The 26,155-nt window shown below is 37.3% G+C and overlaps 1 protein-coding gene across 4 annotated transcripts in view; it reads right to left on the bottom strand.

Annotated features, from left to right (window-relative positions):
- Positions 1–26,155, bottom strand: part of FGF12 (fibroblast growth factor 12) — a 604,298-nt gene that overhangs the window by 7,200 nt on the left and 570,943 nt on the right. For all 4 annotated transcript variants that reach the window (XM_010833427.1, XM_010833426.1, XM_010833424.1 and 1 more), the window contains one exon: positions 20,214–20,412. In XM_010833427.1, the coding sequence (XP_010831729.1) occupies positions 20,214–20,412 (199 nt within the window). The remainder of the gene's footprint in view (positions 1–20,213; positions 20,413–26,155) is intronic.

Here is a 26,155-nt window from a genome sequence, read left to right as displayed (position 1 = left end):
GGAATACAACGGAGTGACTAAGCACACAGCACAGCTAATGCAGGAGACGCAATTGATCCCTGGGTCAGAAAGATCCTGGAGAAGGAAATGGGAATCCACTCCAGTATTTCCTGCCCAGAAAATTCCATGGACAGAGGAGCCTGGCGCCCTACAGTCCATGTGGTCACAAAGACTATGGACTGCTAAATCAGTCTCAAAGAATGAAAACATTTAATAAATTATAAACAATAGATTTTTGGCATGCAAATTTCTAAACTTCAGTTTAGAGACACAAAGAATATTACTCTTAATTTCCATTAAATAATATATTTTATAATTTTTGTGCTTGAATTTCTTAGTGCTGTAATTTCTTTTTAAAGTTTCCTTCTGGCATAGACTCTACCCAAGACATTTGTTTTTAACTTTTATCTTTTTTTGCTATTTCCCACTTATATATAAAATACCTAAGTTGTGACAACACAAAAGGTTGCCATTATAATTATCATTGCAAATAACTTTACTAATAATGTAATCCTGCTGGCCATCCAAGTAACAAGTCCCCAGAGTTTTCCAAGTTGGCATCTAAACTTTTTCAATTTCTAAAACAGTAAAAGTCACCAGTGTCATAGCAAAGTGTGCAACTTTCTCTTTTTTAAGGACAATTCAATCACAAATTTTCCTTTTTTTCCATTAAATGAAGTAGTAAAATTCCAGGTTTGAAAAAAAACTGTTCAAACTAGCTGGAAAATTAAGAGTAATAAAACAAATAGATTTCAGTTAATTTCTTGGGCTTCAATTTTCATTGTTACTTTCAGGCTCTCAGATTCCAATCAAGGGGTATAAATCTCAATCAAATTTTAGAATTAAAAGGTAATTAAATGAATATGATCTAATTAGAAAGCCAAGAAAGAAACAAAACACTTCTCCTCCCAATATAACTTTCTTTGATAGTTGTATCAACACTCCATAACTGTGCTATTCTGTCTGAAAGGTACATAATAAAATGATGACACAGAATACAAGAAGAAAACAAAGCATAACTGTACTATAAAGTGCATTATGTGTCCAAAATATAAACCAAAATTACTGTAATGTATACAATAATCACAATGATAATCTCTAAAATTTGCATGCCAAAAATACATTGTATATATTTTTTTAGATTTTTTTTAATACTTTCAGACTGATTTACCAGTCCATATTCAGGTGATGAAATTCCAGCAGGGCTATTTAAAATCCTAAAAGATGATGCTATCAAATATGCAAATTTGGAGAGGCCAGCAGTGGCCACAAGACTGGACAAGGTCAATCCTCATCCCAATTCCCAAGAAGGGCAATACTAAAGAATGTTCAAACCACCAGACAATTACATTCATCTTCCATGCTAGTATGGTTATGCTCAAAATCCTCCAAGCTAGGCTTCAGGATTACATGAAGAGAACTTCCAGATGTTCACGCTGGGTTTAGAAAAGGCAGAGGAACCAGGGATCAAATTGCCAACATTTGTTGGATCACAGAGAAAGCAAGGGAATTCCAGAAAAACATCTACTTCTGTTTCATTGACTACACAAAAGCCTTTGACTGTGTGGATCATAACAAACTGTGGAAAACTCTTATAAGAGATGGGAATACCAGACCATCTTACTTGTCTCCTGAGAAACCTGTATGTGGGTCAAGAAGCAACAGTTAGAACCCTGTACGGAACAACTGACTGGTTCAGGATTGAGAAAGGAGTACAATAGGCTGTTTATTGTCACCCTGTTTATTTAACTTATACGCAGAGCACATCATGCCAAATGCTGGCTGGGTGAGTTAAAAGCTGGAACCTAGATTGCTGGGAGAAATATCAACACCTCAGATATACAGATGATACCACTCTAAAGGCAGAAAGCAAAGAGAAACTAAAGAGCCTCTTAATGAGGGTGAAGGAAGAGAGTGAAAAAGCCAGTTTAAAACTCAATATTAAGAAAAAACTAAGATCTCGGCATCCAATCCCATCACTTTATGGCAAATAGAAGGAAAAAAGGTGGAAGCAGTGACAGATTTCCTCTTCCTGGGATCTAAAATCACTGCAGATGGTGACTGTAGCCATGGTATTAGAACATAATTGCTTCTTGGCAGGAAAGCTATGACAAACCTAGACAGTGTGTTAAAAAGCAAAGACATCACTTTGCTGACAAATGTCCACATAGTCAAGGCTATAGTCTTTCCAGTAGTCATGTGCAAATGTGCGAGCTGGACAGTAAAGAAAGCAGAGTGCTGAAGAACTAATGCTTTCAAACTTTGGTACTGGAGAAGACTCTTGAAAGTCCCTCGGAAAGCAGGGAGATCAAACCAGTCAGTCTTAAAGGATATCAACCCTGACTGATGCTGAAGTTAAAGCTCCAATACTTTTGGCCGCCTGATGTGAAGAGCTGATTCAGTGGGAAAGACCCTGATGTGGGAAAGATTGAAGGCAGAAGGAGGCGAGGGTGACAATGATGAGACAGTTGGATGGCATCACCAATTCAATGGATGTGAATTTGGGCAAACTCTGGGAGATGGTGAGGGACAAGGAAGCCTGGTGTGCTGCAGTCCATGATGCAGAGTCAGACACAACTTGGGGACTGAACAACAAGAAGTCAGTCTTACTCTTTGCAACCACATAGACTGTAGCCCACCGGGCTCCTCTGTTCACGGAATTAATCCCTTCAATAAACCTATTATTTCAGAGTCTTCAAAGCCATTTATTTATTTTCATAGTCAAAGTGTCTTTAAATGAATTGTAACAACAGACAGAATTTTACATTTAACCCTAACTGGGATTAACTGACTTCTCAGTCTGAATGATCACAGAGGGATGAGATTCTCGTATAGAACCCAAGCTGGCATTTGATTGTGAAGATTTTCCTGGATCTTGCTGCAAAGTACCAAAACCTGCCCAGGTGGAAATTCAAAGCCATTTTAAATTGACCAACTAAATATAATAACCAGGTAAATAAAGTAGGTGAGAAATTCCTATCCTCATTTTTTAAATATGAAAGAAACTAAGTGACTTCCCTAAAATCAGATGGTGAATAGTAGCAGAGCCAAATGAAAGTGTAGGATTTCAAAGTCCTAATCAAAATTTCTTAATAAAAGCACAAAAACAATTAATCAAATAAGTGATGCAAGTAATTGTCTTATACCAGACAATTTTAAAGTTATTTCCATACATTAATCTAGATCCAAGCTGGCCTCATTTCTACTAAATATCCCTAATGTCATCAAAAAATGGAAATGAAAACAAATTCAGGATGCCTATTTAAAAAAAAATAGGTAATGAGTGTTGCCAAGTAGGTGGAGGAACTGGAACCACTGGACACTGATGGAAGGAATTTAAAATGGACAGCCACTGTGAAAAACTATACAATGATTTGCTCAAAAAATCAAGCATAGAATTACCATATGATCCAGATATGTCACTTCTGGATATACACCCAAGAGAAATAAAAGCAAGGGTGTGAATAGTATTTACACAGCCATGTTCATAAAAGCATTACTTGCAATAGTGAAAAGGTACGAGCACCTTTGGTTGGTTGAACCAATGAACAGATACACAAAATGTGGTATCTGCATACAATAAAATATCGTCCAACTTAAAAAGGAAGCAAATCCTAACACAAGCGTGGATGAACCTTGAGGACCTAAAGACAAAATGAAATAATAAGCCACAGGGGAAGCCTAAGCTAGGTATGAAAGGAAACATATTTTATGATTTTACTTATGTGGGATATCTAGAGTAGTCAGATTAATAAAGCCAGAACATAGAATGGTGGTTTCCAAGGACTAAGGGAAGGAAGTATGCGAGAAATACTTAATGGGTACAGTGTTTCAGTTGGGGAAGAAGAAAAAATTTTAGGGATGGATGGTAGTGATGGCTGCAAAACACAGAAATGTACTCAATGGCACTGAAATGTACTCTTAAATTGGTTAAAATGGCAAATTTCATGTTGTGTGTATTTACACAACATACTTAAGAATTACACATAATTTCCAAAACTCACACACAGAAACAAACACCTTACATGTAAGCTGTAAACAAAGAAGTGACTATTAAAACCAGAGATGTCCTATTTGCATGGGAAGAACCAACAATTCCCCAATAGTCAACAGTATCAGTCTTAGAACTGTGCTAAGAAAAAGAGAATTGAGATACACTAAGGATTGATGCTTTTGAAGTGTGGTGTTGGAGAAGACTCTTGAGAGTCCCTTGGACTGCAAGGAGATCCAACCAGTCCATTCTGAAGGAGATCAGCCCTGGGATTTCTTTGGAAGGAATGATGCTAAAGCTGAAACTGCAGTACTTTGGCTACCTCATGTGAAGAGTTGACTCATTGGAAAAGACTCTGATGCTGGGAGGGATTGGGGGCAGGAGGAGAAGGGGACGACAGAGGATGAGATGGCTGGATGGCATCACTGACTCAATGGACGTGATTCTGGGTGAACTCTGGGAGTTGGTGATGGACAGGGAGGCCTGGCATGCTGCGATTCATGGGGTTGCAAAGAGTCAGACATGACTGAGCAACTGAACTGAACTGAACTGAAGGATATAGGACTGTGAAGAAAGCTGAGCACTGAAGAATTGATGCTTTTGAACTGTGGTGCTGGAGAAGACTCTTGAGAGTCCCTTGGACTGCAAGGAGATCCAACCAGTCCATTCTGAAGGAGATCAGCCCTGGGATTTCTTTGGAAGGAATGATGCTAAAGCTGAAACTCCAGTACTTGGCCACTCATGCAAAGAGTTGACTCATTGGAAAAGACCCTGATGCTGAGAGGGATTGGGGGCAGGAGGAGAAGGGGACAACAGAGGATAAGATGGCTGGATGGCATCACTGACTCAATGGACGTGATTCTGGGTGAACTCTGGGAGTTGGTGATGGACAGGGAGGCCTGGCATGCTGCGATTCATGGGGTTTCAAAGAGTCGGACGTGACTGAGTGATTGAACTGAACTGAACTGAACTGAAGGATACAGGGCTGGTGAGAGGATAGGGAAATCTGATGAAAACATCCTAGGCCTTCACTATCTAATACAGTATCCATTTTGCCTATGTGGTCACTGATCACTAAAAATGTGGCTCGTCCTAATTCAGAAGTGCAAGAGGGATAAAATAAATAGTGAATTTTAAAGACCACAGTAAAAATTAAATCTCAGTGGTAATGCTTTATATTACTTACATATTGAAGTGATAATATTTGAATATACTATATTGAGTATATTATTAAAATCCATTTCATGTTTATTTTTTATTTTTAAAATATGACTACCAGAAAATTTTAAATTACATATTTAGCTCATATTATATTTCTATTACACAATGCTCTCTTAGAAGAGTTTGCTCTTCTCTGAAAAAGAAGTGTCTTGATTAATGTCAAGAGCTTCCCAGGTGGCTCAGAGGTAAATAATCCACCTGCCAATGTAGGGGATGTGGGGTTTGATTCCTGGGTTGGGAAGATCCCCTGGAGTAGGAAATGGCAACCCACTCCAGTATTCTTGCCTGGGAAATCCCATGGACAGAGGAGCCTGGCAGACTACAGTCCATATGCTTGCAAAGAGTTGGGCATGACTTAGTACACATGCAGGATTAATCTCAAAGCTACCAATTACTATATGATGGGGAGGGGAACTGAGAAAACTTCCTGACCTGATTGACCTGACCTCCATATGCACACTTAGAAGAGACAGCGTATATTGGATTTCTTTGGTGGAATGACCTGGTTCACAAAGCATTTACTGACCCTTTTAATTTGGCTTAACTAATATTGCATCATTTGGATTCTATTACATTATTTTCTTTTTTCCTCTCCTCAAATTCCAATTACTCTTTTGTTGACTGATATCCAAAGAGGAATTTGTTTCAGTATTAATTTGTTCATTTATTCTATGAGCAGAAACAAACTGCTTCGTACCAGGTGCTCTGTGGCAACTGCAAGAAATGATCTAATTCCTGTCTTCAAGGAGTTCAGGGCTAAGAAAGAGAGCATAGACATGCACACAGATCACAGAGAGGAAAGGGCCATAGCAGAGCTGAATGGGAATGAGTATATAAAATAGCTCTTTAATGTTGATTTAGTCTTGAAGGAGGCAAAGGGTTTAGCGAAGTAGATGGGCTAATAAATAAGAATGAAGGGATGGGACTGCCAGTGGTTAAGAATCTGCCTGCCAATTCAGGGTACACGAGTTCGATCCCTGGTCTGGAAAGATTCCACATGCCACAGGGCAACTAAGCCAGTGCACGACAACTATGGAACCGGTGCCTTAGAGCCCGTGCTCCACAAGAGAAAGCACCACGAGAAGCCTGCTCGCCGCAGCTGGAGAGTAGCCCCCACTCACCACACTAGAGAAAGCCTGCGCACAGCCACGAAGGCCCAGTGCATCCAAAGATAAAAAAAAAAGAATGAAGGGATGAAGTGCAGGTTGTCTAAGAGGAACAGTGACTGTTGAAGCATCAGGTAAAACTGAGGTGGTGAGGGATGAGAGTGACCAAGCCAACTTGAGTCAGACCTTCTGAAGTCCAGGAGAGAGGATTTAAACCTGGATTGTGGTATATATCAGCCTTAATTTGATAGTGAACAAACAGCTAATAATATGCCCATCAAGTTGAGTGTATAGGGAAAAATCTATTCAATCTCCTTATCTATAAAAATGTCCAACTATGCTTACATGACATGAATACAGCCAGGCAGGATAGTTAAGAAGAATCAGTCAAATTGAATCTTACTGCATAGATTCCATAAGAAATGGCTGGCAACATTTCAAACTTTTATGAGTTGTTCTGATGCCTTGCAAACACCATCTTAATTTCTTAGGAACAAACCTAGCTGAGGCACTATTACGTATGAGACCAGCTGTGTATCTAATGTATATAGTTGGCTCTCTGTATCCATGGATTCTACATCCTCAGAAGGATTGGAAAATACTCAATTAGAAATTCCAGAAAGTTCCAAAAAACAAAACTTGAATTTGTCCTGATCTAGCAACCATTTACACAGTGTTTACATTGTATTAGGTACTATAAATGATCTAGAGATGATTTAAAGTATCCAGGAGTATATATGTAGTTGCTGCTGCTAAGTCGCTTCAGTCGTGTCCAACTCTGTGCAACCCCATAGACGGCCTCCTACCAGGCTCCCCCATCCCTGGGATTCTCCAGGCAAGAACACTGGAGTGGGTTGCCATTTCCTTCTCCAATGCATGAAGGTGAAAAGTCAAAGTGAAGTCGCTCAGTCGTGCCTGACTCTTAGCGACGCCATGGACTGCAGCCTACCAGGCTCCTCTGTCCATGGGATTTTCCAGGCAAGAGTACTGGAGTGGGGTGCCATTGCCTCCTCCAATGTGTGTAGTATATATATGCAAATACTATGCTATTTCATAGAAGGGACTTGAAGATCTACAGATTTCAGTATCAGAAGGATTCCCGGAATGAGCTGCAAATACTGAGTGATAACTATACTTGACATCTAACATATTTTAAGTTCCATAATTTTAACTGTAATTCAAAGTTAAAATTACAAATTTTAACTGTAATTTAGTTGCTAAGCCATATTCAATTGGTTAAGCTAACTAACATACTGACAAGGGCTATCCTTTTGTTTTGTGGGAAGCTTAAGAAGAATAAACAGTAAGTGATAAATCAAGAATTACTAGTTCTACATATGAGAATCCTATATATTTGACTGTACACTAAAAATTAATCACAATTTTTTATAGCTATTGGTACTAGAATTTTAAGTTCTGGTATTAATTTTTCAATTATCTATTACTAAGCAATTGTGAAAAATCTTTAAGAAACATTTCTAGGGAACCATCTAGAAGCTGATCTTCAAGAGTTACATAAATTCTACAGCTCCTAAACTGTGCTTCTCAAATTCTCCTGTCCCATGTAAGTCAAGTTTTTTCATCCCAATAATTGATTCCTGATTTTAATTTGCAGTAGTTCAAAGGATTTTCCATCACTTTCTATTACAACAAGATATTATTTCATTAGAAAACATATTTACTAGTGTAGGGCTTAGAATTTTTAAAAATCTATCTGGCCTTGAATATTTTCTTCCACAGTGCTCTGCTTTATATATTCTATCCACTACAGCTATAACAGCAAAGCTTGATATTCTAGTTATTTTGATAAGGAGTAATTTCTAAATTGAGAATAAAGTGAATAAAACAAAAAATCTAACTTACTATCTTTCTTGTTTTCCCAGCTCCCCAAATCTGTTTCACAGAAACTCAGACTCAGTGCTACCTTAAGATTTAACAACTGGAAACAAATTCTCTACGGGAAACTTGGGATGTTACTGTCTAATCATGTATCATTCAGAATCCTATGGGCTTCATTTGTGATACAGGCTTTATTTTTAGTGGGCATGATTTAATGGCCACCTGTTGTTACAGAACTGATTTCTTTGGTGTTACTTCCCAATTTAACTTCATACTATTTTTACAAGTTTCAATATCCAAATTTCAAGAATGCTTAGTATCCTAATATAATACCTGGCTGATTAACAACATTACTTCTCCGTCACATGGCTCTTCTAGGTTGTCTTGATCATATTTCTTGCTCTTTTTCTAGTGTGATAAAATACACTTGCTCTTTTTTCACCCCACATAATGTTTTTGAGATAAGTATTATGGTTCCTCTAACACATGTGATATCATAATGTCGTTGCTTTTGTTTTAGTTGCTAAGCCATATTCAATTCTTTGTGACCCCATGCACTGTAGCCTACCAGGCTCTTCTGTCCATGGAATTTCCCAGGCAAGAATACTAGAGTGGGTTGCTATTTCCTTCTCCAGGGGATCTTCCTGACCCAGGGATTGAACCTACATTTCCTGCATTGGCAGGCAGATTTACTGCTGAGCCACCAGGGAAGCCCTAGTTCTGGATAAATGGTAAAAGGAGATAATGCTTTGAAAAGGGAAATATTTCTGTATGGCTCTTTAGAACTCTTTCTTCAAATCAGTTTTCTGTTTTTCCTCTTTCCTCATATATGTTTAAATTTCTTCTTCTTTCCCTTCTCCCTCCCCAACCCTTGCTCTTCCTCCTTCTCTTCTTCTGAATGTTTCGTTTTACTCATGTTTTGACTTTTCTTGATTTATAGCACATCGAAGCAGAGGGGTTTATCCCAGGTTTCAGAATAAAAATGAGGCAGAGATTTCATGAGCGAATACTCTTCCTTATTTGCAGACACAGGGACAAGTGAGGGTTTCTAATAACATAACTCACGTTACATATTGTTTTAAGACATGGCATCCATTAGGAACCCTTAGTTCACCCCTTCGTTGTAAAGAGGACACATTTGCATGATTGACACTCATAACTAAGTGACTTGGTGTAGGGAAGGCTATCATTCTCACAGCTTCCTGAGAGATCGTGCCCGTACTTGTATAGAAAGTCCTGCAGTCCTGTTATCAATTAAAATTCTACACTTGGTCATAACAAGACCATAAGCTACCAACCTTATGGTAACATATGGTATTTGTTCTATTTAAATTTTGCTTTATTTTTAAATGCAAGATTGTGCCATTAGAAAAGAAAAAGACGAAACATATATCACTTCATCTTCTCTTTGTAGGTTTAGGTACGGGTCTTTCCAGGGTTGACTTTCCACTTAGTATTTTCTATTATATTCTCTCACCTGTACCTCTGCTGTAAATGCAGTTATCAGAACCAGCAGGTGTCTCTTGCCATTATAATAGCTCAGATTCCCTGTTTGAAACATTTAACATTCAATAGTTGGTTTTATTTTAGTTATCATACATTTCTCTTGAAAAACAAACTAAAATAATGTCTTTCTTAAAAGTTAAATCCCAGGGGTTGCTATTATTTATAAATCAAACTATAATAAGCCAGGTTCCAGGTACAATCCAAGGGGTATTCCTCTAAGAAACTGCTGTCTTCTTAACCATTTGCTGTTTTAGTCAGTAAGTCATGTCTGACTCTTTGTGACCATAGGGACTATAGCCCACCAGGCTCTTCTTGCCCATGGAATTTCCCAGGCAAGAAGGGATCTTCCTGACCCAGGGGTAGAACCTGCATCTCCTGTGTCTTCTGTATTGGCAGGGGGATTCTTTACTGCTGAGTCTAAGCTAATATTAATTGAGCACTTACTCGGTATCTGCACTTTATATACAGTAAGATTATTTTAAATGACCTTAACAGACAGTTTAATTGATCCCTTTTTCAGTTAAGGAAACTGAAGAGCAGAAAGGGTAGTTTGTTTAAGGTCATTCAAGGACATAAACAGAATCATGTGTGATTAGCTCCAGAGTTCCTGCTCTAAGCTTATAGTCAAACAGCTTAATGAGTTTGGAGAAAAAACTTAGTTTCTTGGTCTCAGTCAAAATCTTGATCCTAGGGACTTCTCTGGTGGTCCAATGGCTAAGAATCTGGGCTTCCAGTGTAGGGGGCTGGGGTTCGATCCCTGGTCAGGGAACTAGATCCTGCATGTTACTTAAAAGTCCCACATGCCACAACTAAAGATCCCACATGCCACAATAAGATCCAGTGTAGCCAAATAAATAAATATTTAAAAAAAAATCTTGACCCCAAACCTCATGGGGGTGCTGGGTACTTCGTGGAATCCTCCTCCATTTCTCTAGCCAATTCCCTCTCCCCGTCTTCCTAAGTGACTATTCCATATCTCTCCTTCCTCCTCAAACTCTGAAAACTGCCTCATACCCTCCTTAGACTGAGGAAATAGGCTTGCTTTCTTTCCCTTTCTTTTCTCTTTTTCTCCTTCTCCATTTATCTCTCCCTCTTTCCTTCCCTTTTGTCAGTAACTACACTCTGAATTCACTTGGAAAATAAATACAGAAGAGAAAGCGTTCATATTTCCACCACAAAAGTTATAACAACCTGCACACATCTGCTTGTGCATATCCTGGCTTCCTGCTTGTTAAAAGTGCTTGAACTCTTCCTGTTTCTATTTAAATCCAGTCCTAACTTTGCCACTTGTGTACTTGATCCCATCCCCTCTGGTCAGTGTTACTCAGTGACCCTCTCTCCTATAAGACCAATTTCCCCTTCTCCCCCATCAGTCTATAAATATGCTAAACAGCTTTAAACAAACAAACCCCAACACATAGCCACCATGTTTCTCTCCACCTTGTACTCCATTTCTCTATTTTCCTTTTATAACAAGACTCCTCAGAAGAGTCATTTAATATTACTTTCTTCTTTCCTTTAACTCTTGTTATAACTTCTATCAACTCCAATTAGACATTCCCACAGCTCCTCTGAAATCAATCCTGTCAAGTCACTATTGAATGTATGGTCAGTCCTCATTCAACAGCTTGCTGGCTGCTCTACCAGTATTTGGTAGAGATAACAACTCTAATCTTGACTTCCCTGGTGGCTCAGTTTTGCCTCTTTCTAGTTATATGGACCCGGAGAAGGAAACAGCACCCCACTCCAGTACTCTTGCCTGGAAACTCCCATGGACAGAAGAACCAGGTAGGCTGCAGTCCATGGGGTCGCTAAGGGTCTTTCACAACTGAGTGACTTCACTTTCACTTTTATGCACTGGAGAAGGAAATGGCAACCCACTCCAGTGTTCTTGCCTGGAGAATCCCAAGGACGGGGGAGCCTGGTGGGCTGCCATCTATGGGGTTGCACAGAGTTGGACATGACTGAAGTGACTTAGCAGCAGCAGCAACAGCTATATGGACCTGGGTGAGCTATGTAATCGCTCTTAAACTCAGTTTCCTTGTGTTTAAAATTGGGATAATATTCTTAATCTTAATGTTTCCTCCCAAAGTGTCACTGACTAGCAAATGATACTTCTGTTAGGAGGAATGTTGAAAATAACAAAAAATCTTTCAAATGTTTTAAAATTTGTACTTAGCAAATAGTAAATTTGTACACAGTATATAGTACAACTGCTACTGATTATTACTTTTATATTAATACTGGATTCTTATAAATCATTAAAAAGTTGAAAGTTTTGATAATTATGGAAGAACTAGGTGTAAATCCTTGATAGTATTTCTTTGGACTGAAGAGTTGAGAAACTTCAGAGGAAGGCAACTGTAATTGTTGCTGATGGATTCTGTTTTCCAAATGGAGGCAAGATAATTCCAGTTTCTAATAAAACTCATAAATGACACTTGATAAAGAACCCCCATGTTATATCAGTTTCCATCAAAGAGGAATGAAATATGGCTAATCTTTTTATTACTACCAATTTAATCAAATTTTCCTTGGCGCTCTGTAATTTCCAAGAAGTGGAAAGGTTAGATTGCTCTGTTAGTTAATGTACCATTAAAGAAACTTAATTGTCTTAATAGCAGATCATGGAAGAGTGTGGGCAATTAACAGGAAGCAATTTCACACCTTAATTAATGTCACATAGAATCCCTTTGGAACTGTAGAAGAACTTTAAGTGCTGGTTCAGAAGCAATGCATTGCCAAAGGGATGCACCCAGTGTGCTGTAAATATTTATTATAAAGAGTTAGGAGACATCATGAACAAAAAGATCTGTACCTTCATTTAGAAAGACATCAGAAGCAGTATTTGTGTGCATGAGAGAGAGAGAGAGAGATGGAAGAAGAATGTGTCACAGAGAGTAGGAGGGCTTTATTGAAGATCAAATTCAAAACCAGAAAAAAAGCTGCTTTGAATGAGTTACACTGGTTAGGGGGAATAAGTTGTCACAGGCTGGCAGAGATCCCACACTCAAAAGATGGAGAGAGAGAGAGAGAGAGAAAGGCTGCTATTATATTTTCTGTAATGGAAACAATCAGGAGCATAAAAGGTACATTTTTACTACATCTGTTTTTTGTCTTTTAGTATTGTTGGGTCCAAAAGATGATTTTGGAAAAAACAAGCCATCTAGTTTTCTTTCAAGTTAACTGAAATAAAAACATCAAATAATTTGCCATTAGTTATCTTCTCGATAGTAGCTTTACAAAGTCATGACTCCTGATTTATTCACTTCTTTGGTGTCTTAGTACATAGTTTTTGAATAGATTATTTTCCCTCCAAATTCAATTTTCATTGTCTCTAATACTTTATTCAATACCATGCCTGACAGCCTTTCTCCAGTACCTAACACAGTAACACAATGTCCAATTTCCAAGGGAAAATGGAAAAGGCACTTTGCATTGATCTGACAGATTTGAGAAATCTAACCTTCTTACAGTGTCTAATCTTCATACTATTTCGGTGAAATAGATGGAATTTATAATCAACCACATTTCCAGAGATAACTTACTTTGAAGTAATAAATTGTTTTCTCAAAATTACTTAGTAAATCAGTGGTAAGAGCTTTTTTAAGACATTTATCTGGATTTATTAGTGGCAGAGTCTATTTTCTTCTAATATTTCAATCTTTTCTTTTAAATTTATTTATTTTATTGAAGGCTAATTACTTTACAATATTGTAGTGGTTTTTCCATACATTGACATGAATCAGCCATGAGTGTACATGTGTCCCCCATCCCTCCCACCTCCCTCCCCATCCCATCCCTCTGGGTCATTCCAGTGCTCTGGCCCTGAGCACTCTGTCTCATGCATCAAACCTGGACTGGCAATCTGTTTCACATATGATAAATACATGTTTCAATGCTATTCTCTCAAATCATCCCACCCTCGCCTTCTCCCACAGAGTCCAAAAGACTGTTCTATACATCGGTGTCTCTTTTGCTGTCTCACATACAGGGTTATTGTTACCATCTTTCTAAATTCCTTATGTATGCATTAGTATACTGTATTGGTGTTTTTCTTTCTGGCTTACTTCACTCTATATAATAGGCTCCAGTTTCATCCACCTCATTAGAACTGATTCAAATGTATTCTTTTTAATGGCTGAGTAATATTCCATTATGTATATGTACTACAGCTTTCTTATCCATTTGTCTGCTGACAGACATCTACGTTGCTTCCATGTTCTGGCTATTATAAACAGTGCTGCGATGAACATTGGGGTACATGTGTATCTTTCAATTCTGGTTCCCTCAGTGTACATGCCCAGCAGTGGGATTGCTGGGTCATATAGCAGTTCTATTTCCAAATTTTTAAAGGAATCTCCACACAGTTCTCATAGTGGCCGTACCAGTTTGCGTTCCCACCAACAGTATAAGAGGGTTCCCTTTTCTCCACACCCTCTCCAGCATTTATTGTTTGTAGACTTTTGGATCGCAGCCATTCTGATCGGTGTGAGATGGTACCTCACTGTGGTTTTGATTTGCATTTCTCTGATAATGAGTGATGCTGAGCATCTTTTCATGTGTTTGTTAGCCCTCTGTATGTCTTCTTTGGAGAACTGTCTGTTTAGTTCTCTGGCCCATTTTTTGATTAGGTCATTTACTTTTCTGGAATTGAGCTGCAGGAGTTGCTTGTACATTTTTGAGATTAATTCTTTGTCAGTTGCTTCTTTTGCTATTATTTTCTCCCATTCTGAAGGCTGTCTTTTTACCTTGCTTATAGTTTCCTTCGTTGTGCAAAAGCTTTTAAGTTTAATTAGGTCCCATTTGTTTATTTTTGCATTTATTTCCATTACTCTGGGAGGTGGGTCATAGGGGATCCTGCTGTGGTTTATGTCGGAGGGTGTTTTGCCTATGTTTTCCTCTAGGAGTTTTATGGTTTCTGGTCTTACGTTTAGATCTTTAAACCATTTTGAGTTTATTTTTATGTATGGCGTTAGAAAGTGTTCCAGTTTAATTCTTTTACACGTGGTTGACCACTTGTTAAAGAGATTGTCTTTTCTCCATTGTATATTCTTGCCTCCTTTGTAAAAGATAAGGTGTCCATAGATGTGTGGATTTATCTCTGTGGTTTATTTTGTTCTATTGATCTATATTTCTGTCTTTGTGCCAGTACCATACTGTCTTGATGACTGTAGCTTTGTAGTATAGCCTGAAGTCTAATTGATTACTATCAAGTTAATTTCTTAGTGATCAATTTGGTATAATATTTGGTATTACCTCTATTAAGTCCACTTAGTAATTTAACCTAGCACTAATGTACAACCATCCTAATAGCAGTAGGAAAGCTAAACATGTAAAATGTTTAATACATTTAATTCCAAGGTGTCAGAATGAGAATTTACTCTATATTAGATTTGTTGTTGTTGTTTAGTTTCTAAGTTGTGTCCAACTCTTTGAGATTCCACTATCTCAAATAATTTACTCAAATTGGGTTGGTGATGCCATCCAACCATCTCATCTTCTGCCACCCCTTTCTCCTTTTTCCTTCAGTCTTTCCCAGCATCAGGGTCTCTTCCAATGAGTTGGCTCTTTGCATCAGGTGCCCAAAGTATTGGAGCTTCAGCTTCAGTATCAGTCATTCCAATGAATATTCAGGGTTGATTTCCCTTAAGATTTACTGGTTTGATCTCCTTGCAGTCTAAAGGACTCTCAAGAGTCTTCTCTAGCACTACAATTTGAAAACATCAATTCTTTGGCGCTCAGTCTTCTTTACAGTCAAACTCTTACATCCATACATGACTACTGGAAAAACCATAGCTTTGACTATACAGACCTTTGTTGGCAAAGTGATGTCTCTGCTTTTTAATAAGCTGTCTAGTTTTGTCACAGCCTTCCTTTCAAGGAGCAAACATCTTTTAACTTCATGGCTGCAGTCACTATCTGCAGTTATTTTGGTGCCTAAGAAAATAAAATCTGTCACTGCTTCCACTTTCTCTCCCATTTGCCATGAAGTGATGGGACCAGATGCCATATTAGATTAGACTTTTAAAATATATAGATCATAATAATTTGAATATATTTAAATATTTCCTATGGCCAGATAGGATCAAAGTGAGCATAGAAACACCAAGGTCAGTTTAGAACACCAAATCTCAAACCTAGTTGCTATCAAAATTACTTAGAGTATAAAATCTGAATACTTGGGAGATTTGGCCTAAGAATTGGTAGCTTTTAAAACCACTCCAGGTGGTTCTGATACTAATGCTTGGGAAAATATGATCTACATTATACTGCTGGAACTTTATCCAGATTCTATTAGTTTAAAGCAACAGTTCTAACAGGCAGAATGGATAACTGTAACTGTTCTAAAGGTGTGTGAGTAAAGGTATGTACAAGCTGTGTTAGTCTTATCTCCCCACTGGAAAATAAATTGGTAGAAAATGGTAAATGTTCTTTTAGTTCAAATTTATTATTTCTGTAGCAGTGGCTTTCAACTGATATTTACTAATTTCACTTTAGAAATATATTTCTCAAAAAAAAAAAAAAAAGAAATATATTTCTCAGTCAAGGATTAAGTTCTTGAACCTTAACTCTTGGAAAGCACTCACATTCTTTTCAGGAGGAAGAAATTCGATCCTGAATATCCAACCACCTGCAGGAGCTGAGCAATGAGCTCTTTGAAGGAGGAGGGAGGAGAAAAGGAGGAGATTGTCTCTAATTCTTTGTCAGAAAGTATTTGGCTTCTATATTTGAAGCTAAAGGGGGAGGTCACCATCAGACAATTTAAATCTAGGGAAGCTACTTATCTGTGGTGTGAACAATGCTTTGAAAGGGCAAAACTAGGAATGGTGAAGCCTGTGCTGTTGTCTAAAATTCCAGGGGAGGGTAAGTACAGGTTGATGTGCAATGTACATGGTAATGGGTTTAAATATCAAGTCCATCCATCTGTCTGAATAGATGCTCTTGCAACCCCTTATTAACACTGCCTATCTTCTAAACACAGGATGGAAGGTGAAGCTGTGAAGGGAAAGGGGCTGGTCCCTAACAATTGCAGAGCTATAGAACCAGTCCTGGACAGCAGGTTTGTATATTTGGCTTGTGAGACAATAACACTTTGTTTAATTAAGCTGCTCTGAACATGGGTTTTGTGTTGTACACAACTGAATCTAATTCTAACATTTACAAGAAGGAATGCTTGGTTGTCTTTTCCACATTTGTACTGAAATGCAGCAAATGTGAAGAATTAAGGCAGCTCTCAAACTCAGAACATGGTAATAGTATACATTCCTGTTATAAATTTGTACATGGTCATTCATACCCAAGAAAAGGCTTCTCTAGCTACAGTGCAGACAGAAGTCATGATTAGGAGGGTTGGTTACAGGTATTTAATTTGGGGGGAGGGCGGGGTATGAAATGCATTATTTATAAAAGGAATAAATAAAACACATGGACTTTTTTACTTTTATGCTTTCATGAATTTTCCAAAATTGTTAATGAGCATGCACTACTTTTATTACAACAAAAAATCAACTTAAATGTACAAATAAAAACGGTTCAATAGTTTTAATAGTTTACTCATCCTGCACCTGGAGTGGTTTTGTCTGCCTAATCCCTACCTCCTGTCTCAAATGTTCTGAACCTGTCTTAGCCTTGAAGATGTGTTAAAATAACAACTTTCCAATGTCTTCCTTTTGCTGGAAGTGCTGGCTCTTTCTATAAATCTCAATATCATTTCTGGCAACATGTAATATATCATTTTTATATTAAATTACTGTCATTAGTAACAATACTTAGGACCTCCAAAAATATGGAAAAGTTTTCTGGAGCATATAGTTCTTCCTTGTCTTTGTATTTATCTATGCATTCATCTGTTCATTTACTTGTTCACTTATCCAATTGACAGTAATTATTGAATATCTCTCTACAATACATCAGATATTGTACAAGATACAAGGATATATGAGAAAAATAAAACATCTGTATAGCAATTGTGGAAAACAGTATAGAGGTTCCTTAAAAAGCTAAAAATAGAACTGCCATTATTATTGTTGTTCAGTCACTAAGTCATGTCTGACTCTGCAACCCCATAGACTGCAGCACATCAGGCTTCCCTATCCTTACTATCTCCTGGAGTTTGCTCAGATTCATTTCCATTGAGTCAGTGATACTACTTAACCATCTCATGCTCTGCTGCCCTCTTCTGCTTTTGCCTTCAGTCTTTCCCAGCGTCAGGGTCTTCTCCAGTGAACCAGCTCTTCCCATCAGGGGGCCAAAGGACAGGAGCTTCAGCTTTAGCATCAGTCCTTCCAATGAATATTCAGGGTTGATTCCTTTAGGATTGGCTGGTTTGATCTCCAAGAAACTCTCAAGAGTCTTCTCCAACACCACAGCTTGAAAGCATCAGTTCTTCTCTGCTTAGCCTTGTTTATGATCCAACTCTCACATCCATACATGAATACTGGAAAAACCGTAACTTTGACTATATGGACCTTTGTCAGCAAAGTGATGTCTCTGTTTTTTAATATGCTGTCTAGATTTGTCATAGCTTTCCTTCCCAGGAGTAAGCCATATGATCCAGCAATCCCACTACGGGGCATATACCCTAGGAAAACCACAATTCAAAATGATGCATGTACCCCATTGTTCACTATGTCACTATTTACAATAGTCAAAACATGGAAACAATCTAAAGGCCCAACAACAGATGAATGGATAAAGATGTGGTACATATATGCAATGGAATATTACTCATCCATATAAAAGGAACAAAATTGGGTCATTTGTAGAGATGTAGATGGACCTAGAGTTTGTCATACAGAGTGAAGTCAGAAAGAGAAAAACAAATATTGTATATTAATGCATATACGTGGAATCTAGAACAATGGTTCAGATGAACCCATTTTCAGGAATAGAGATGCAGATGTAGAGAATGGATGTGTGGACACAGGAAGAAAAGGGGAAGGGACAAACTGGGAAATTAGGATTGACATATATACACTACCATGTGTAAAATAGAGAGCTAGCAGGAAGCTGCTATATAGCAAAGGGAGCTCAACTCCATGTTCTGTGATGATCTGGAAGGGTGAGATGGTGGGTGGGTATAGAAGGGAGTTGCAAGAGGGAACTGATTCACTTCCTTGTACAGCAGAAAGGAACACAACATTATAAGGCAATTATACTCTAATAAAGAAAAAGAAATAAAACGTAAACAAAGTAATCTAATCATGGATAAGAAGAGACAGAGACAGATTTAATACAATGTGATAATTTCTAGCAGAGAGAACAAGATACAATAATAAGGTAACAGAGTGTTCAATTCTACTTGAAGGAAGTCAGGGAGGCCCTCCATAGAAGTACTGACTCCTTGAATTAATTTTTTACAAGGTCTGACAGGCATTTCCCAGGCACATGAATAGAATTTTGTGAGAGAGAAAGGCAAAATAACTACATAAAGCCCAAAATAGTAAAAACATATTACAAACAGAAAAAAAATGTAGAACAGAAGAAAGTTCTGTTCTGTGTGGTTAAAAGCACAGTGTGTGATGGGAGGTTTGAGAGGGTCTAGAAGCTTTGAATGTCACATTTCCCCCCAGTGCTTTGAACACAGTATTGATTTACCAAGTGTTTGCTGACAGTTACAGTCCTTTGGGATCTACAGAAGGCACTGTGTCCCTACACTGTCCCTTCTAGATATGGGACAGCGAGCCTGGCTAAATCACAGAATAGCAATGCACTATTTGCTCTTTGCAAATAAATCACAAAATAGCAATTTTCTCATTTCTTCAGACAAGGAAAATGAACTGATGTTTTAAGTGATTATAATGTGACTTCTAGAGAAGAGTGTGTGTTGGTAAATATCTAGACTACTGCTGCTTTTTCAGTCTGTATTAAAAAGCTTGACTGAATATAGTACATGTGCTGTTACCCCAATGGTATGTGTTTGTCCTTCTTAGGGAATGAGTTGCCAAAAACGGGTTTCCTCAGCATTAAATTACTTAGTTCACTCATCAACTGAAATAAATGGGCACCATATTATATGATCAAGGGAGAGGAAGGCATAGGCTCAGTGGGGAAAGATAAAATTTAAAAACTATAATATTTATTATCACAGTAAACAGATATTTTCTTTCTTGAAAAAATACAAAGAAAACTGAATACATCAGATCGTGAAGTTTGTTCATAATAATGTAGCAATTAGGATACAAATATATTTCTAAAAGCCTTGATAAAACTTTAAAGCACTATAATAGTATTATCGGTTTTTCAAGAGTGTAGCCTGAGAAATTAAATCACTGAGTTCATTAAAGAAAGAAATTATATTCCAAATGGTCACTGCTACTATTTTTCTACTTTCAAGAAATTCTAGCCTCTGTATTCAAGTAGTTTTTCTCTAAGTGCCAAGTATTTGTAATAGATTTTTTTTTGATAGGAAGTAGTACTATTGTATTTCCTGAATCTTTGTTCTGATCTGCTGCATTAAAAACAATCTCCCCTGAGTGAAAGGACAAAGAGCAGAACTGGCATCAACACACAGATCTGGATCTAAAGAAAAGAAGCTCGGCTCATACCTTCAATAGGTTTTGGTACAAAATGTGATGAGGGCTTGGTTTTCTTCACTCTGTTCCCCTTCATAATCTGACCTTCCTTATTGAGTCCCAAAAACCAAGCTCGGCCTGATTCTTGCTGACGGTACAGTGTGGAAGAATAGATCACATAGTAGTTTTCAAACACAGATTCCTTAAATTTGCATTCTGGAGTGAAAACATCCTGCAGAAAGATAAAAAAGAAGATACAAAAGAGAGAAAGTTTTTAATAATATATCAACAATAAGCCTGAAATATAGGCCCTCTGTTCAGAAAAAAATGAGAAATAATTGCATGTAATTTCTGTTAGCATTTGGTTATAAAGATTTATCATACAAAATCAAGAAACAAGATTTCCTTTCTAAAAAACCTTTTTACTCCACAGAACACAATTGCCCAAGCCTGAATCATTCCTTGGGCTAAACTAATATCATTCAAGATTGTGCTCAAGTCCAAAATTAGACCTCAGTACAATGTTTATAAATTTAAGAGAATGGTTATTATGCATTTTTGTGGCCATTAGCATATAAAATGTAACACTGGAAATCAAAATATAACACAACCACAGCACATGCAGGCTTGAGCAGATGATTTTAAAGGGAGAACCCTATATATTCATAAATCTGTTAAACAGCCAAAGCTTGTAACATAAAGTCACTAGTATACTAGCTGTTTTCTTAATGTCAGTAACTTTCCGATTAACTTCTTTGAAATATTTTTTTACTTACTAATCAAGATTTCAGGTAAATATATCCAGGAAAATATTACTATTATATTGTTTGATATCTAATGAAACATAGAATGAGCAACTTAGTTCAACAAGGAACCTTAGTAGTCCTCTACCTCATCTCTATCACTTGATTAGTGACCATCAAAAGGTTATATGATTAATATAAAGTTAAACAACAACAAAATAACTGCATCCATGCCAGAACTTGTATTTATTGCTTCATAATATCAAGTTCACCTTTTCTGACTCTCAAGTTCACCTTTTCTACCTGAGTCTTGTTTAGGGGCTTACAATGAGATTTTACAATCAATACAATAAAATCAAATTCTAACAAGCCAACTGAACAACATGAATTTCATGGAAAGAAGACATTTCTCCCCTTCAAAGAGAAACAGAAGAAAAGCAAATGTGACTGCATCTTTTTCAGTAGTAAACAAGTAAACAGTCCTTCAAGTAAACAAGAACTCTACATGACATATTCACCACAGTCACTGTTTTTCTTCACTAAGTGCTAGAGGAATCTCTTCCTTGTAACTCTTTCAATCAAAGACGGCAGTGATTTAATGCAGTTCCATATGGGGTTAAGTTACTGAGGAATATGTAGGACTAAAGCTGTTAAAACCATGTCCTTGGAGGTGATTCTTCCAGACTAATCCTGTAGATTCATTTGCAAAGAGCTACAGTGATGCATCTACGTGGACAGATGAAGGTCTTTAGTGATAAAGAAACCATTGAATGGACTCCGTTCATTTTAAATGGTTGAAAAATTATAGGCCCAAAAAATGAGACTAAAAAATATGAGAAAGGAAATGGAAAGGTGGTTTTACGCATTAAAATAACAATAATATTTCAATAAAAATTATTATATTGATAATAAAAATATGATGTCACAGAATACTGTATTGTAAGTAAACTTGGTGGCTTATGAATCAGAAAAACAATTGACTATATGGTGCCATTTCATATCTGCTAAGATGGCTATATCAAAAGAGATGCATAATGAAAAGTACTGGTGAGGATTTAGAAGAACTACATTCCTTATCCCTCCCTTGCTGGTAAAAATGTAAATAATGCAGCAGCTCTGGGAAATAGTTTGGTAGTTCCACACAAGGTTAAACATCCAGTTACCACGTGATCTAGTAATTCTACTTCTAGGTATGTACCTGTGAGAAATGAATATATGTCCATATGTGAACTTGTATACAAATATCCATAGGAGCATGATTCATAATGTGGAAACAATTCAAACATCTATTAATGGATAAACAGATAACAAATGTGATATATCCATACAATGAAATATTATTTGGCCTTTAAAAAGGATGGGGTACTGACTCATGTGACAATACAGATGAATCTCAAAAACATTAAGTCAGACTCAATAGGTCACATGTTGTATGATCCAATGTGTATGAAACATGCAGAACAGGCAAACACAGAGACAAAACATGGATTATGGCTGCCAAAAGCTGAGGAGATGGGTAAATGGGAAATGACAGCTTTCTTGGAGAGACACAAAGTATACTGGGATTAGACTGCACAATTTTGTGGAAAAGAATTGAAGAATATAGTGTAAAAACATGCATTTTAGGGTAGGTGAATTATAAATAATTAAAAAAGAAAAAAATAAAAATGAAAGAATCATAAATAAAAAAGAAAAAATCAGAGCAATAAAGTGACTAGAGAAAGTGAGGGGGGAAAATGAAACTATAGTATATTCCTTATCTGGCAACACAAAATATCCTAAATTATAGTCCTGTGCTCTGGACAATGGGCTCTCTTATGACTCTGTCTCAGTATCATTAGGACACAGTTTAACAATTGTCAAATATGGGAGTCAAAGTGATTCAAATTAAATTTATAAGATAAATTAAAAGCCCTGGCTTCCTTCTAGTACTAGGTTATAAAGAGTTAGAAAAAGCTAAATATTCACTACAGATTTTACTAGCTCTATTTTTTAAAAACAAATCCAAATAACCCCAAAGCTTTTGTTCAATACTAATGAACCCTAGATGCTAAGGAACTCTTCAAAACTCAATGAGTAAGTTCTACATATAAGATCTCAGACCTTATAACAGGAATTAGGAGAAATATAGGGGGCAAGGAATTGTGTGTAAATACATCTTAGCATACATGTAATACCTATTTAATTCACAGAAATATGAAAATTTGGAGATAGATAGAAAGCTGCTTAGGGATAGTTCAATTTTCTGCCTTTATTTAACAAAGTAATGGAAGCCCATGATGGTGAAAAAATTGTTTTATGAGTTGTAGGATATTAGCAACAGATCCAGACCCTGGGATAGAACCTGGACTCTGGCTACCAGTTCAGTACTTTTTTCCAGTGCCACACAATGCTTCCTTCCTATTTTGCCAAGCCTGCGTTAGGTACCAAGCTGTTGATTGGAGGCAAGCCATCATTAAACCCATGCCCACCTGGTATAGTTACAATGTTGTCTTTCATACATACTCTTATTTAATAAATAGTGAACTTCAAGGTTTCCGTTTAGTTTCACAACTGTTTAAAGTCAGCTCCTAGAAAAGCAGAAGTCCAAGCCCATTGTCCATTTCTATACTCAGTCTCACAAGTAGACCAATCATAAGGCCAGCTTTAATAAGAGGAGCAAGAGAGCATGAGGAGAAATAATGAGCTTTGGTGTCTGATGATTTGATTCTAGGCAAATTATTTACTCTCCTATGTCTTGGTTTCATTTTCTATAAAATAAGGATAAAAATATTTGCGTTATAGGGTAGTTTTGAAGAATAATGTATTATGTATAATATGTCTTATATAGTGTTCTCTTAATTTGAGGGCCCATTTGTATCTTTGAAAATTACTGAAGACCTCAAAGAACTTGTGTATATGTGGGTTTTATCTATTGATAATTTACTGTACCAGAAGTGAAAACTGAAAAAATTTACTAATTTATTTAAAATAACAATAATAAACACATTGCATGCAAAAATAAATTATATACTTTTGATGAAAAAAAAAAAAAAACAATTGGACAGGGACTAAAATACTGGGGCATGAGCCAGTAATTAGGCCTGCGGCACAGACTGAGCCTTAAAATTCTGAGTTGGCAAATGGAGATCCCAGATAGAGCACTCCAGGTCATAATCAGATGTAAAAAGTCAAGTAGAGTATCCCATTTAAAATTTTAAAGAGGCGATTCAGAGTCAAAATTCAAAAATGAGGCAGTGATAATATCTGGCTGGTGGCAGGGCCGGGGAACATTTCAGGAGGGAAAAAAACGGCAAAAGCTTCATGCAGGCACTTCTGTGGGGGCAGAGCCAATCTCCTAGAAACGGGGAGGAAAGCCTTAAGAACACTGAGCCAACTTGGGCAGTCATTCTAAGTGCAACCTTTACAATATGCTCACAATTTTCATTTCAATATAAAGTTGGGCATCAAAGAATTTACATCCTTGTGATTACCACACTATTAGTGTAATGAGAAATCAAGAGTCTTATACTTGAAATAGGAAAATTGGGGTTTTGCTTCCAGACACACACATATTAGATGTGGGACTTTAGGTGGTTAAACTTCTTTGAATTTCATATTTTCAATTGTAAGTTATTTTAAGGAAAATAAGATGATGGCTCTGAAAGCATGATGTAATGCACTTACAGAATTAAAAAAAAAAAACTACAATGCACTATTATTCTTAAAATTTTTTCTTATGGCAAGAAAAATAGAATCAATCATGTAACTAAACATTTAGTTCTATGTTTTGTCACGTGTGTGTATGCACTTAGTCGCTCAGTCATGTCAGACTCTTGAAAACCCCATGCACTGCAGCCTGCCAGCCTCCTCTGTCCATGGAATTCTCCAGGCAAGAATGCTGGAGATGGTAGCCATTCTCTTCTCCAGGGCATCTTCCTGACTCAGAGATCAAACGCAGGTCTCCCGTATTGCAGATGGATTCTTTAACATCTGAGACAACAGAGAAGCCCCCAAAATACTGAAGTGGGTAAGTATATCCCTTCTCCCATGCATCTTCCCAACCCAGGAATCGAACAGGGGTCTCCTGCATTGCAGGCATGTTCTTTACCATCTGAGTCACCTGGGAAGCCCTGTTTTTTTCATAGATGATTATATTTGTTCCAGCATCCAGGACCTTATAGCATAAATTAAGCTTTATCCTACACAGATTGTTCCCACTATAACTAAAACAAATAACACGTACATATATTTTTTTAAATCATTGAAAGCTTTTAACTTTAGCTTCAGTTTTCATTCCAATCCCAAAGAAAGACAATGCCAAAGAATGCTCAAACTACTGCACAACTGCACCCATCTCACATGCTAGCAAAGTAATACTCAAAATTCTCCAGCTAGGCTTCAACAGTACATGAATCATGAACTTCCAGGTGTTCAAGCTGGATTTAGAAAAGGCAGAGGAACCAGAGATCAAATTGCCAACATCCACTGGATCATCGAAAAAGCAAGAGAGTTGCAGGAAAACATATATTTCTGCTTTATTGACAATACCAAAGCCTTTGACTGTGTGGATCACAATAAACTGTGGAAAATTCTTCAAGAGATGTGAATACCAGACCACCTGACCCACCTCTTGAGAAATCTGTATGCAGGTCAGGAAGCAACAGTTAGAACTGGACATGGAACAACAGACTGGTTCCAAATAGGAAAAGGAGTACCTCAAGCCTGTATATTGTCACCCTGCTTATTTGACTTATATGCAGAGTACATCATGAGAAACACTGGGCTGGATGATCACAAGCTGGAATCAAGATTGCCAGGGGAAATATCAATAGCCTCAGATATGCAGATGACACCACACTTATGGCAGAAAGTAAAGAAGAACTAAAGAGCCTCTTGATTAAAGTGAAAGAGGAGACTGAAAAAGTTGGTTTAAAGCTCAACATTCAGAAAACTAAGATCATGGCATCCGGCCCCATCACTTCATGGCAAATAGACGGGGAAACAATGAAACAGTGACAGACTTTCTTTTCTTGGGCTCCAAAATCACTGCAGATGGTGACTGCAGCCATGAAATTAAAAGACGCTTACTCCTTGGAAGAAAAGTTATGACCAACCTAGACAGCATATTAAAAAGCAGAGACATCCTGTATCCTGCATCAAACCTGGACTGGCGATTCTTTTCTTATATGATATTATACATGTTTCAATGCCATTCTCCCAAATCATCCCACCCTCTCCCTTTCCCACAGA

Source organism: Bison bison, unplaced genomic scaffold, assembly GCF_000754665.1.
Source record: "Bison bison bison isolate TAMUID 2011002044 unplaced genomic scaffold, Bison_UMD1.0 scf7180017863646, whole genome shotgun sequence".
NCBI classification, from domain to species: domain Eukaryota; kingdom Metazoa; phylum Chordata; class Mammalia; order Artiodactyla; family Bovidae; genus Bison; species Bison bison.
Note: the sequence above shows the minus strand (reverse complement) of the source record. Positions and strands in the feature narration are given on the sequence as shown.